Source organism: Panthera tigris, chromosome D2, assembly GCF_018350195.1.
Source record: "Panthera tigris isolate Pti1 chromosome D2, P.tigris_Pti1_mat1.1, whole genome shotgun sequence".
Lineage (NCBI taxonomy): Eukaryota > Metazoa > Chordata > Mammalia > Carnivora > Felidae > Panthera > Panthera tigris.
Window position 1 is genome coordinate 46,933,193 of NC_056670.1, and position 15,155 is coordinate 46,948,347.

Below are 15,155 nucleotides of genomic sequence, written 5' to 3' on the forward strand. Positions count from 1 at the left end.
AAATGGAGCAAAATAAAAAATTCTGGTTAGTACCAAACTTGGGTAAGTAAACATGGGGTCATGATACTGTTCTCTTTATTTTTTAGCATGTTTGAAAATATCTATAACAGATCTTCAAAATAACTTTTTTGGAGAAGAGTCTCTCTGAAAGAACCTTAACTTAGGAAGAGAATGCATAGCTCTTATCTAAAAAAGAAATTTAAAAGGTATATAATTAAGTCAAAGAATCAATCTGAGAAAGCTTATAACTAAGATATCAAAGGTTTATCTGAGGGACAATCAAGAAACATGTACTAGCTGACTACTCATCCTGTGGAAACAAACTATAAGTGGCTATGGAAACACTAACTCTAAAGCATTATTAACTAGACCTACTTCTTACCAAAATCAAAAATCAGAAAAACACAAAACCACTGGATCGGCCTTCAGAATTTTGGATAGAAATTTGAATAATTTACAGCATCCCTGGTGATCCTGGAGCTAATCAAACATTTATTCCAAATAAACAGAGAGACTACTTACTGTATGGAGATTTATAAATATAACTAATACTCTTCATGGAAACAGATAATTACATTTCTACAGAATTAAATTTCCATTGTTTACTTACATACCAAATTTGTCCATTTCCTTTTCTGTATTAAAAAGGAAAATCTGCCAAGAGATGCATAGCCCTTAACTACAAGTGAGTAGAAAAAATTCTTTAACAATTTCTCAAATAAGCAAAAAAAAATTATATTTAATAAACAGGTTCTTTACACAATTGCAATTGCAGATACCAATGCTGTGTTTTCTCTCAATTCTATCCCAAATGCTAAAGAAATCAAAGGCAAAAACTTGAACTATATATGGCTTAAAAATAAAATATCTCCTAATTGCTAAAGATGAAGTTTGAAAAGTAAAAGACAATAGACTAAAAATGAAGGATCTAGTTTTAATCCTAACACTCTTCCACTAACCAGTCAATTTCTCAAACATTTCATCTATAAATTTTATTTTCATTCACTCAATGTGGATTTATTGAAGGCCTACAATGCATGAAATTTAATGAAAGATTCAGATCCCACTGAAAGGATTAAACAAGCAATTATAAAGAAGTAGAGTAGGTGGTACAGCAGGAAAAGTAGAGAACACAAAAGGCACATGCCTAGTTGTACAAACCCAGAAGAACCCTGGATGCCTCTCTTCACCCACTCACAGATACAGTTTGTCACTATCACACTGACTTGTTCTTCAAATATCATCACACCTCTACCCCCACTGCTACACTATCCCAGCTATCAACCTCTCCTTCCTAGTGCATCGCAATAGCCTCTCCAGCTGGGTAAACTCACTGTACTTCGGCCCCTCTCCACTCAGTACCCACATGTAATCAGAACAAACTTTTGAAAATGTAAATCTGATCAAGGTGCATCAGCTTCCCCCTCCTCCCATACCAAATCCTTTAATGACTTTTTATTACCTTAGGAGGGCCTTGCAGGCACAGTAGGATGGCCTACTGGCCCCCATCCCCTGCAGCCTGTCCTCTCTCTGTGCTGCAGCCGCACTGGTCTTCTCTCAGGCTCTGGGCATGTCATGTCCTTCTCATCACAGTGTCCCTTTGAACATGCTGTACCCCTCACCCAGAATGTAATCATCTCTCCTTTCCTCCTTGGTAAAAACTCCTACTCACCCTTTGTACTTAGTTCAAAAGTTATTTCCTCAAGAAAAAATTTTACTAAACTATATTAAACTATTATTAAAGTATATTAACCTTTGTCAAACAATATCCTTCTATAATAGAGTATCATAATGCTATGTACCTCTTTTTTATAGAATAGAGGTACCTATAGACCATCATATGAACCCAGGGGAATAACAAACCTATCCTGGCAAGATCAGAGCTATCAGAAACAGTGATACTTGAACTGATGCTCGAAGAAGGAATAAAAGCCTTGTGGAAAGACACAGAAGTCAGAAACTGGTTTGTCCTTTCTCTTGCAAGGCACTTAACACACTATGAAGAATACTGAAATTGCTTACTGTATATTTGAACTAAATGACTAAATACTATTCTCTTAAAACAAACTTAGCTAACGTACTGACTCAAAACTAGGTTAACAACATGTCCCTCACAATTGGCATTTACACAAAGAGAATATGGTATAAAATGGGTATCTCCTATTGGGATTTTAAATAAGTTTTCTTATACAAATGACATTGTTTTTCATTGTTTCCCCATTCCTTTCTAGTGTTGATAATGGAGAGTAACTATATAATAACAAAGATTTTCATTGAACTTTAATGATCTTGCCTACAAAATGGCAAAAATACCACTTAACTCACTGCATTATAAAGATTAAATTAGATAATTGGACATAAAATGTTTGGTCTATGGCAAATCACTGGACAAATATTAGTTCCTTCTACCCTTCTCTATTTCACTGTTTAAGAGGTGTTCTCTGAAAACATACCGATTGAAGTTAATGTCTGGGTAGCTAGAATACTCGGATTTCATCTTAGCATTTCGCCGTGGAAATGTGCAGAAGAAAGCATTAGCTAAAAGACTGGCAATCTGTTCCTGTGACATTGTGATGGAATGATTCATCTTCTGTTTCAGGAGCGGTATTGGCTGATAGAGGAAACAAAATATACAGACAAGAAGAGCCATAATTAGTTTAGCAATTTCAAAAGCAGAGGCACCAAATTGCATTTGCTAAATTAAGGCAGGAATAATTTCAGGCCACTCTTGAGTTCTTAAATCAGCAACACTGTTGAAGTCAAGGGCAGTTCATCAAGGATGATTGGAAAAGTGTACTTGTTTGACAAACTGCAGATTTCTAATCAATAATGATGATAGTGAAGAGAACACAAAACATTACTTATTAGTGGAAAACAAGATTGTTTTAGCAAGTAAGAAATAAATACACATTATCCATGTAATGAAAAATTAAAACAAAAGATGAAACGGGAAATTGCAACACCGAATGGAGCTATTATAGCATATGCTAAATTTTATTCTCACTCATATTAAATATTGCTGGACGGAGCAATTTTTCTATTGTAGTCCTAAATAAAATGATGCTAAGGAAAATAATTCAATAAATAAGTCTTTTCTTTCCAATTTTGAATCATACTTCACTTTGACAATTTCTTTGAGACCTAAATCTAATTTTATTAAAGCAATTAATAGGACATGTGTATACACAAGTATGTATAATGTGTAAGAAGATAGGTATTTCCTTTATAATCATTTTAAGTCAAGGAAGATACAGGACATTTTTCCTTCAAATTTTTTATCACTGAAACGTCTTCTAGTTGTCCCAAACCCAAATTCACTGATCTTTTCTTTTCAGTAAATTCACAGGACCTAAGTATTGTGTTCAGTGGGTTTTATTCTACTTTAAATGTTTAAAATATATGTTTTTAAAGATATGATAGTAAAGCCAAAGACCAACTGCCAGTATACATGTCAGTTTTTAAGTTTTAAAATGCTCCAGCATAATATTTAAGGATGCTTTTCTTTCTACCTTTCAGTAAGATCCAGAACTAAAAATCCTGGATATGTGCATTCATCTCAAACCGGTATACTATACATAGACGACTGTCCTGATCATACTTCAGCAATCAACACCAAAGTGAAACAGAGGAAAGGCAGGCAAGACAAATCAAAAGTACAATGATGTAGCAACTTTTTTCTAACAGAAAATGTACGTCAATGCTAGACTAAAAGTTTCCTAGAAAAAGGTTAAATTTGCAGTTCAACTATTTCCCTTGTGAAAATACAAAGGTAAACAAACAAGGGAAACCTAAAGAATCATTATAGTTTCCAAAAATCTCTCCTTTTAGGCCTTAGCAATTACCATTTCTAAGAAAGAAGAAACAGAGACCTCATATTGATTTCCATTTCCCACCCTATGCATTTATTTACAACTCAGAAATGCGTTTAGAAAAGGTGACAATGTATCAATGATTTAAAGCAAACTGTTAGTTTTAGCTAAAAATGAGCTTTTAGGGGAGCAAGGGTGGCTCAGTTGGTTAAGAGTCCAACTCTTGATTTTGGCTCAGGTCATGATCTCACAGTTTGTGGGACTGAGCCTCATGTCTGGCTCTGCGCTGACAACACATAGCCTGCTTAAGATTCTCTGTCTCCCTTTCTCTCAGCCGTTCCTCCCAGTGCATGTGTGAGCACTCTCTAAATAAACAAACATTAATTTTTTTTAAAAAAGAGCTTTTAACTACTATTTATGAAGTTATCCATAAAAATGAGTTTAAAAATTAATGGTGATATTTTAGGCTTAATGAATGATAAATGCAAACATTCTTCACCCCCAAATAATCAACAGTATGATTTTAAATAGAATAACTGGGGCACCTGGGTGGCCCAGTCGGTTGAGTGACTGACTTCATTCAGCTCAGGTCATGATCTCATGGTTTGTGAGTTCAAGCCCCACATTGGGCTCTGTGCTGACAGCTCAGAGTCTGGAGCCTGCTTCAGATTCTGTCTCCCTCTCTCTCTGCCCCTCCCCCACTCATGCTCTGTCTCTCTCTGCCTCAGAAATAAACATTAAAAAAAATTTTTTTTTTTTATTTTTTAATATATGAAATTTACTGTCAAATTGGTTTCCATACAACACCCAGTGCTCATCCCAAAAGGTGCCCTCCTCAATACCCATCACCCACCCTGCCCTCCCTCCCACCCCCCATCAACCCTCAGTTTGTTCTCAGTTTTTAACAGTCTCTTATGCTTTGGCTCTCTCCCACTCTAACCTCTTTTTTTTTTTCCTTCCCCTCCCCCATGGGTTTCTGTTATGTTTCTCAGGATCCACATAAGAGTGAAACCATATGGTATCTGTCTTTCTCTGTATGGCTTATTTCACTTAGCATCACACTCTCCAGTTCCATCCATGTTGCTACAAAAGGCCATATTTCATTTTTTCTCATTGCCACGTAGTATTCCATTGTGTATATAAACCACAATTTCTTTATCCATTCATCAGTTGATGGACATTTAGGCTCTTTCCATAATTTGGCTATTGTTGAGAGTGCCGCTATAAACATTGGGGTACAGGTGCCCCTATGCATCAGTACTCCTGTATCCCTTGGATAAATTCCTAGCAGTGCTATTGCTGGGTCATAGGGTAGGTCTATTTTTAATTTTCTGAGGAACCTCCACACTGCTTTCCAGAGCGGCTGCACCAATTTGCATTCCCACCAACAGTGCAAGAGGGTTCCTGTTTCTCCACATCCTCTCCAGCATCTATAGTCTCCTGATTTCTTCATTTTGGCCACTCTGACTGGCGTGAGGTGGTATCTGAGTGTGGTTTTGATTTGTATTTCCCTGATAAGGAGCGACGTTGAACATCTTTTCATGTGCCTGTTGGCCATCCGGATGTCTTCTTTAGAGAAGTGTCTATTCATGTTTTCTGCCCATTTCTTCACTGGGTTACTTGTTTTTCGGGTGTGGAGTTTGATGAGCTCTTTATAGATTTTGGATACTAGCCCTTTGTCCGATGTGTCATTTGCAAATATCTTTGCAAATAAATAAATAGATAGAATAACTGATTTCTGTTTTCTTAGAGGAGAAATCCTAAAAAGTCATACTTGGGGAAAACTGAAGGATGTAAATCTTTTTTTTTTTTTTTTTTTTAAGTAGGCTCCATGCCCAGTGTGGAGCCCAATAACCAGGCTTGAACTCACCACCCTGATATTAATGCCTGAGCTGAGATCAAGAGTTGGGTGCTTAACCAACTGAGCCACCAAGGCACCCTAGAAGATGTAAATCTGATTATCAAATGCTTAGCTAGATAAAAATAAAAGTGGTTTAATATGAACCAAGATTTTTCAAAAAGTTCATGTCCAAAATGTGTTTCCTTTAATTTCCTTTTTAGAAATCTAAAATTTACCTTTTAGATTTGGTCTAGAGAATGTTGATGTGATAAGTCATTAAATAACAACATATGCAGCTCAATTTGCCAAAGATATACTTTGATATCAAACTGAAATGTTAATTTTCACAGCAGAGATTTACTTTTCTTTTTTTTAAGATATTTTTTAATGTTCATGTATTTTTGAGAGAAAGAAAGCAGAGCATGAGTGGGGAGGGGCAGAAAGAGAGGGAGACACAGAACTCCAAACCAGGCTCCAGGCTCTGAGCTGTCAGCAGAGCCTGATGCAGGGCTCGAACCAACGAACTGCAGGGTTATAACCTGAGCCGAAGTCAGACACTTAACCAACTCTGCCACCCAGGTGCCCAGCTCATGGTGCTTTCAACTTTTAAAAATGAAAGAAAGAATCTGGTATTAATCAAGAGTCAGTTAAGTGTCCGACTCTTGATTTTGGCTCAAGTCATGATCTCACAGTTTGTGATTGGAGCCCTGTGTTGGACTCTGTGTTGGACCCTGCACTGACAGCACAGAACCTGTGTGGGATTCTGTGTCTCCCCCTTTCTCTGCCCCTCCCCTGCTTGCCAGCTCTCTGTCTTTCTCTCAAAATAAATAAATAAACTTGAATTGTTCTAAATCCATTAGTATGTTTTGGGATAATGACCTCTTTTTAAGTTAGAGACTGTTTAAACAAAAAGAGAATAGGAAGTCTAAGTAAGCAAATATCAACAGAGTAAACTGAAGCTCAGAAATTGAATGCTGCATTTTTAATGTCCTTTTGCAGCATTCCCTCTAGCCTCTAACCCTTTCTTCAGTATAGCAAACTCCTCATACTCTTTGACACAAACTGTTTCCTATCTCTCTCTTCGACCCTGACCATTAGAGTTTTTTGGGTTTTTTTGTTTTTTTTTTTTTAATTTTTTTTTTTTTCAACGTTTTTTATTTATTTTTGGGACAGAGAGAGACAGAGCATGAACGGGGGAGGGGCAGAGAGAGAGGGAGACACAGAATCGGAAACAGGCTCCAGGCTCTGAGCCATCAGCCCAGAGCCTGACGCGGGGCTCGAACTCACGGACCGCGAGATCGTGACCTGGCTGAAGTCGGACGCTTAACCGACTGCGCCACCCAGGCGCCCCCTGACCATTAGAGTTTAAAAGAAATTCAGTTGTGAGTCTCAAGAAAGCTACTGGGGAAAAAGTTATTTCTACTAACCTGGGTGCAAATATTTGGCAAACAGAGTGCAATTTTCACCATATCAGGCAAAATCGACTGATATAAATGTTGAGCTTCTGCTTCTTCAAGTACCTGAAAACCAATAAAATATTTTAGTGAATAATAACAAATGAACAGATGTTTATTATGAAATTAAATTACATACCTGCTTTTCACAGGATCCCATAACGTACATTATCAGTATCATCAAACTCATGTAAAAGTACACCAATATGAGCACTAAGGTGAACTCAGGTAAACTTACAAATTCATTTTCAAATATATGTAATTTACCTCAATAACCTCTGAAAACTAATTAAGTATCCCAAATATCACATCTCTCTCGCATCAACATTTATAATTAAATAAAACACTTGCAAATAAAAAACAGTACATCCTGCCCTTGCTTACAATTAAAAACTGCTAGACCAGTAAGGATTCTCTCAGAAACCTCAAGAATCCATCTAGCTTCAATAGTCTATAACTTAAAAGAAATCACCATAAAAGCTATAAAAATTATTTCAGAGCACAGTATAATTTTCAAATCTAACACACTGGGTAGTAAACAATGAAGTTTCTGATGACCTTAGAGTTTTCCTTTTCTAGGCACCCTTGGGAAGTTAAAACCACAATTCCCATATCATAATGTGATGCACAACAAAGATAACATTCACAGCCCATTTTACTTTTATAATTTCCCATCTCTACAGGCTTTAGAAATTAGGTCTTTTAATCCAATTTCTCTCTAAAAAGTCAGGGCATTTCTTTAAAAGTACTAAAAATGATAATACTGTTAATTTGGAAATTAACCAATTTGGAATTAACTAACTAACCATTTGGAAATTAATTTGTTAACAGTCAAGATTAAAGTAAAACATTTCTCTACTTAAAATTACATTTGAACTAAAGAAAGTCTCACTTATTATCTAGTCTGATTCTGTCATTATTACTGAGAAAAGAAAACTAAGGCCAAGGAGGTTACCTGACTATCCTAGATTGAGACTGTCAATTAGTAATTAAATCAAAACTAGAACCCAAGTATTCTCACCTCCACTCCACTGCTCTCCCCACCTCTCTATGTGACCATGGGATTACTGAGAATACAGACTCTTCACAAACCTATAGATTTTCTTTGCTGTAAACTAGAATAAAGGAATATTCATTCGCCTATCTGCAGCTGTACAAGGTATGTGTGTAAACAGAAAAAGTAACAAGTTATTTTACTCTGGTTTTAGAGGGAATTTCTAACACTAAGAATTTTCTTTATCCAGCGCTCTAAAAATCAAACTACACTTACCTCCCTCTTTAAATTCGGACAGTAGAAAAACTAATATTCAGAATGAACAGAAAGATATTTACAATTCAGGGAATTTGGGATTCAATTAATCACAGATACCTAGAAAACTAAGTGAATAACACAAGACAATTATTAATTCTGGGAAAAACAAAAAGTTGTGCTAGAAAAGCAATCATATCTTAGATATGAACAGTGTTTTTACCACCCTGGTTTAAAAACCAGAATATTGATCTTAATTGAAATGAATATGATAACTATAGTGGGAAATGGGAAGCAGAAATAACGCTTATGTTAACGGTGAAGGGGGAAGTGAATGATAGCTAAATCCTAATCCTCTATAATGGGAAGTTAACACATTTAAAAAAAAAAAAAAGAGTTTGAAGTGGTTCAATGGTTGCCTCTTCATTATAAGCCTCTTTCTTATGATAAAAATAAAAACTAAATTGAAAAAAAATACAGTCATAGAAGTCATCCTACTATTCTAGAGGTACACATTAAAGATACTTGCTTTCCTTTGCCTGAAAATGCAGAAAACATTAACACATTTGTTTAAAAATTCACTTTTCGTACTTATAATTCATCCTTTTGCTTCTTAAAACATATTTTGAAATAATTATGGATTCATAGGAAGTTGCAAAAATAGTATAGAGACGTCCAGTTTACCCTTGACCCAGCTTTCTTTAATGGTTACATTTTACATAATATCAAAAAACAGAAATTAATACTGGTACAGTGTGTATCATTCTATGCTATTTTTTATCACATGTACATTTGTGTAACCAACAGCAAAATCAAGATACAAACCTTTTTCTCTATAATCTCTCTCTCCTGCTACCCATTTAGTCACCCCCCTCCTTCCTCCAACCATTCCTAAGCCCTACCAACCACTAACCTGTTTTCCATCTCTACAATTTTGTCATGTTATATAAATGGAATCAAACAGTATATGTCGTTTTAAGACTGAATTTTTGGGGGTGCCTGGGTGGCTCAGTTGGTTAAGCGTCCGACTTCGGCTCAGGTCATGATCTCAAAGTTTGTGAGTTCAAGCCCCACGTGGGGCTCTGTGCTGACAGCTCAGAGCCTGGAGCCTGCTTTGGATTCTGTGCCTCACTCTCTCTCTCTGCCTCTCCCCTGCTCAGGCTCTGTCTCTGCCCCAAAAATAAATAAAACAGTAAAAAAAAATTAAAAAAAAAAAAGACTGAATTTTTCATCCAGCATAATGCCCTTAAAATCAACTGAAGTTGACACAAGTATCAATGGTTAATCCCTTATTGCTAAGTAGTATTCCATGGTATGAATATACTACAATTTGTTTAACCATTACTCACTGAGGGACATTTTGTTTGTTTACACTTTTGGGCCGTCACAAGTAAAGCTGTCTTTTACTTTCAACTTGCCTGTATCATTATGTCTGAAATGATTTCTTATAAACAACATACAGTGCATCTTTTTTATTCACTTGGTAAATCTCTTTTTTTGTTTAACGTTTATTTATTCTGAGAGAGAGAGAGTATAAGCAGGAGAGGGACAGAGAGAGGGTGACAGAGAGAGGGGGAGAGAGGGGGACAGAGAGAATCTCAAGCAGGCTCTGCCCTGTCAGCAGAGCCTGACATGGGGCTGAATCCCATGAACCACGAGATTATGACCTAAGCCGAAATCAAGAGTTGGATGTTTAACCAAATGCTCCCACTTTGTAAATCTCTTTGAATTGGTAGATTTAGATCACTTAATTTACATTTAATTTAGGGAATATTCATTTCATTTTTTATTTTCTATTTATCTGTTCTTTTTTCTTCCTTCCTATGGGCTACTTAAACATGTTTTAGAATTCCATTTTTATTTATCTAAAATGTTTCTGAGTACATCTGTTTGAATAGATTTTTTCTTTATTCGCTGTTCTAGGCATTACATTATATATAACTTACGACAGTTTACTGGTGTCAACATCTTACCAATTCCAGGACAGAAATTTTACCTTAGTTCAAGTCCCTTTATCCTGCCCCATTTATAATTTTCAAATTTCCCTACATAGAAAGAACCACATTAGACCATACTATTTTTGAAAAACAGTTAAAGATAAAATGTCAAACACAATTTAAAATACTCAAGAAAAGTCTATTATATTGACTACATGTTTACTCTTTCTGTTGTTCTTCTGTCCTGATGTTCCAAAATTCCATCTTGTATCATTTCCTTTCTGTTTCAAGAAATTCCTTTAGATATTCTTTTAGGATAGGTCTACTAATGACAAAGTCTCTCCCTTTTCCTTCATCTAAACATCATGGTTTCCCCCTTTATTCCTGAAGAATATTTTCATTGGATATAGAATTGTGGGTTGACAATTCTTTCCTTTTAGTCCTTTGAAAATATTTTATCACTTCCTTCTAGTCTCCATGTTTCCTGATGAGAAATCCACTATCATTCAAATTGTTTTTCTCCTATAGGCAATGTGTCATTTCTCTCCTAAAGCTTTCAAAATGTTTTCTTTGCCTTTTCAGAAGTCTGACTTTTAGGAAGTCTTGGCATGGAACCCCTGTTTGGGGTTCACTTGTCTTCTTCACACTGCAGGTTTATGTCTTTTGTAAAATTTGAGAAATTTTCAGCTATTATTTCTAGTTTTAAGCTACTAATTCTTCTATTTTTTCAGCCTTGTCCTCTTTCTCCTCTCCTTGTGGTACTAAAACGACATGAACATCAGATCTTTTGTTATAGTCCCAAAGGTCCTTAAACCGGCTTTTTTTTTAACATGAAATTTAATGTCAAATTGGTTTCCATACAACACCAGTGCTCATCCCAACAGGTGCCCTCCTCAATACCTATCACCCACCCTCCCCTCCCTCCCACCCCCCATTTACCCTCAGTTTGTTCTCAGTTTTTAAGAGTCTCTTATGCTTTGGCTCTCTCCCTCTCTAACCTTTTTCTTTTTTTCCCCTTCCCCTCCCCCATGGTCTTCTGTTAAGTTTCTCAGGATCCACATAAGAGTGAAAACATACGGTATCTGTCTTTCTCTGTATGGCTTATTTCACTTAGCGTAACACTCTCCAGTCCCATCCACATTGCTACAAAAGGCCATATTTCATTCTTTCTCATTGCCAAGTAGTATTCCATTGTATATATAAACCACAACTTCTTTATACATTTATCAGTTGATGGACATTTAGGCTCTTTCCATAATTTGGCTATTGTTGATCGTGCTGCTATAAACATTGGGGTACAAGTGCCCCTATGCATCAGCACTCCTGTATCCCTTGGGTAAATTCCCAGCAGTGCTATTGCTGGGTCATAGGGTAGCTCTATTTTTAATTTTTTGAGGAACCTCCACACTGTTTTTCAGACTGCACCAGTTTGCATTCCCACCAACAGTGCAAGAGGGTTCTCGTTTCTCCATATCCTCTCTAGCATCTATAGTCTCCTGATTTGTTCATTTTAGCCACTCTGACTGGCGTGAGGTGGTATCTCAGTGTGGTTTTGATTTGTATTTCCCTGATGAGGAGCAACGTTAAGCATCTTTTCCTGTGCCTGCTGGCCATCCGGATGTCTTCTTTAGAGAAGTGTCTATTCATGTCTTCTGCCCATTTCTTCACTGGATTATTTGTTTTTCGGGTGTGGAGTTTGGTGAGTTCTTTATAGGTTTTGGATACTAGCTCACCAAAGATCCTAAAACTGTTTTTTATCCAGTCTATTCCCTTTCTGTTGTTCCAAATGAATAATTCTGTTGTTCCTTTTCAAGTTCACCATTTGTTTCTTCTGTCATCCCATTTCTCCATTGAGCTCATCCACTGCATTTTTTAAATTTCCGTTATTCTATTTTTCAGTTCTAAAATTTCCATTTGGTTTTTCTTTATAGCTACTATTTCTTTGCTAGAACTATTTTTTCATTGTTTCAAGCAGGTCTATAATTGCCCATTGAAGCCTTTTGTGATGGCTGCTTTAAAATCTTGTTAGATAATCCTAGAAGCGCCTGGGTAGCCCAGTCAGTTAAGTGTCCAATTAAGGCTCAGGTCATAATCTTGTAGTTCATGGGTTCGAGCCCTGCATTGAGCTCTGTGCTGACAGCCCTAAGCCTGAGCCAACTTCCGATTCTCTCTCTCTCTGCCCCTTCCCCACTCATTTTCTGTCTCTCTCAAAAATAATCATTTATAAATACATACATACATAAATAAAATCTCGTCAGATACTTACAATATCTGTTTTATATTAAGGTAGGTATCTATTGATTGTCTTTTCTCATTTCAACTCAGATTTTCCTCATTCTTGGTAAGGAGTCATTTTTGGTTGAAATCTGGATACTGTGGGTATTATGTTGTGAGATTCTAGATCTTATTTAAATCTTATTTTAGCAGGTCTTCTGTAACAGGGGAAGGCAAGAGCTGCCTCATTACTGCCAGTTCAGAGTAGAAAGTCAGGTTTTTTACTTGGTGAAGAGTGGGGGAGGCATCCTGTACTACTCAGTTGGGGGTAAGAGTTAGACCTCCCCACCAGGCCTCTACTGTATCTTTTCTAGGGCCCCACAGACCCTTGTTGGTCAGTCTTCTCTCCACCTTTCAGAGTCTTCTCATAGTTATAAAAAAAATTTTTTAATGTTTTTATTTTTGATTGAGGGGGGGGGAGAGAGAGAGAGAGAGAGAGAGAGAGAGAGAGAGAGAGCGAGCGAGAGAGCACGAGCAAGGGAGGGGCAGAGAGACAGGGAGACAGAATCCAAAGCAGGTTCCAGTCTCTGAGCTGTCAGCACAGAGCCCGACATGGGGCTCGAACTCCTGAACCACAAGATCATGACCTGAGCCCAAGTCAGACACCCAACTGACTGAGCCACCCAGGCACCCTGGAATCTTCTTATGTTTATATAGTGTCCAGGGTTTTTAGCTATATTAAGCAGGAGAGATGGGGAGAAATGTCTACCCAAACATTTTTAACCTCAAGACATTTAACCTTATGTGTCTAAATGGGCTGACAGCTGCTTCTCCTTTGGGCACCTGTCCTTGTCTTTTAAAATTGACATATGAGTAGTTGCTGCCATGCTTTGCTGACTGTCACAAGCTTTAAAATATCACTTATTTATCTGATAAAGCATTTTTGTACTGGACTTCCTCACAACTGTCAACACTTCAGAGCTATGTCTAAAGCCGCTTTGGAAACAAAAACAAGAACATAAGAAACGTCATTTGAGAACATAACCAACCCAACTACTGCTTGAGACAGAATGCATAATTTAAAAAGCTACCTTGATCTCAAGCCCTCTCACATATTATTATTTTTATGTGAATGTTACCGTTTACAAATTATTATTTACTATTAATCTGTACACTGCAAACCAAGATACAAGTGGTGAAAGGTTTTTAAAATGTAAATAATTTCGGGGCACCTGGGTGGCTCAGTCGATTAAGCATCTGACTTCGGCTCAGGTCATGATCTCACAGTTTGTGGGTTCGAGCCCTGTGTCAGGCTCTGTGCTGACAGCTCAGAGCCTGGAGCCTGCTTTGGATTCTGTGTCTTCCTCTCTCTCTGTCCTCCCCTCCTTGTGTTCTCTCTCTCAAAAATAAATGAACGTTAAAAAAATTTTTTAATTAAAAAATTAAAATGCAAATAACTTCTTCACTTGCAGAGTAACAAGAACCTTAAACAATAAATAACAGTTATAATACATCATATATTATGTTTATTTATAATAATGGTGATGATGATTATAAGGAAAATAAACATAAGATAGTAAAAAGGAGAGCTTCATTAAATTTTCCCAAAAGTAAAGCCCTGCCCTCTACTGGAAAGTCTGCATAGATAATTATATGTAGCAAGTGTTTCTGCATATGAATGTGTGTGCGTGTATTGTGTTTTTTCTAGTCCCACAAATCCATTATGCATGTCTCAATTCAAAATTGACACAATGAGTTCCAAAATTATAATACTATTTAGTTCATTGCTTCTTTTTAAACTTTAAACCTGCTTGTTAATTCAACTGGCCAATAAACAAAAATCTTGAGTATTTATTATGTGCCACTGTGCCAGGAATGAAGACAAAGCTCTATGCTCTCTCTGTGACCCCCTCAATAGGTCAGCCTTAACCCTGAAGGGCAGTCATCATAGTGACTGTGGAAAGGCTAGTCCTTTAGCAGACAGAAACATGGACAAACTACTAAAATAAAGTAACTGATTTGCCAAATGCCAAAACATTATGAATGATTTAAATATCTAGAAGAACGCAAATAAGAGATGTTTACTTATTTCTTCTTTCACAGAATACTTGACCAACTAAAACCAAATCTGTGAAATGCGCTCTAACACTACAGACATATTCATATGTGCCTAAGTACAGTATCTAGCACACAGAAAGTATTAAATAAATAATGACTACTGAACTTTGAGAGAATAAGTGAAATCTGTAGCTGATAAAATCAGGAAACTACCATCATTTTACTAAAGGAGGAAGTTTCCATAGATATACTTCTTCAAACAGTTCATAGCAAACAACTTTTAAAAAGTGTCCAGTCACAAATCAGTGAACATAATAAACACCTTAAGCCATTCCATTTTATCTACTGGTCTAAACCTAGTTAGATCCCAGTAAAATTCTGAAATTACTAATAATCTACTTTAATGAAAATGTTCAAAAAAATTTTATATGTAAGGTCTAGACTACATATAAATAATTTTATTTAATTATTAAATTAAATTTTAAATGTTATTAAATAATTTTTCAAAATAAAAAGTATTATCACACCCCAAAATCTGAAGAGGAAAAAACTCATAATCCTATGACTCTGAAATTAAAATAACTGCTCAACTTT

The 15,155-nt window shown here is 36.3% G+C and overlaps 1 protein-coding gene across 10 annotated transcripts in view; it reads right to left on the reverse strand.

The window, feature by feature from the left end:
- The window catches only part of PARG (poly(ADP-ribose) glycohydrolase), a 132,362-nt gene that overhangs the window by 69,485 nt on the left and 47,722 nt on the right, over positions 1–15,155 (reverse strand). For all 10 annotated transcript variants that reach the window (XR_006209030.1, XR_001510073.2, XM_042960254.1 and 7 more), the window contains 2 exons: positions 7,077–7,169; positions 2,454–2,611 (listed from right to left, as the gene is read on the reverse strand). Coding sequence is in view for 8 of the 10 variants with exons in the window: in XM_042960254.1 (XP_042816188.1) it covers positions 2,454–2,611; positions 7,077–7,169 (251 nt within the window). In the remaining 2 variants the exon portion in view is untranslated. The remainder of the gene's footprint in view (positions 1–2,453; positions 2,612–7,076; positions 7,170–15,155) is intronic.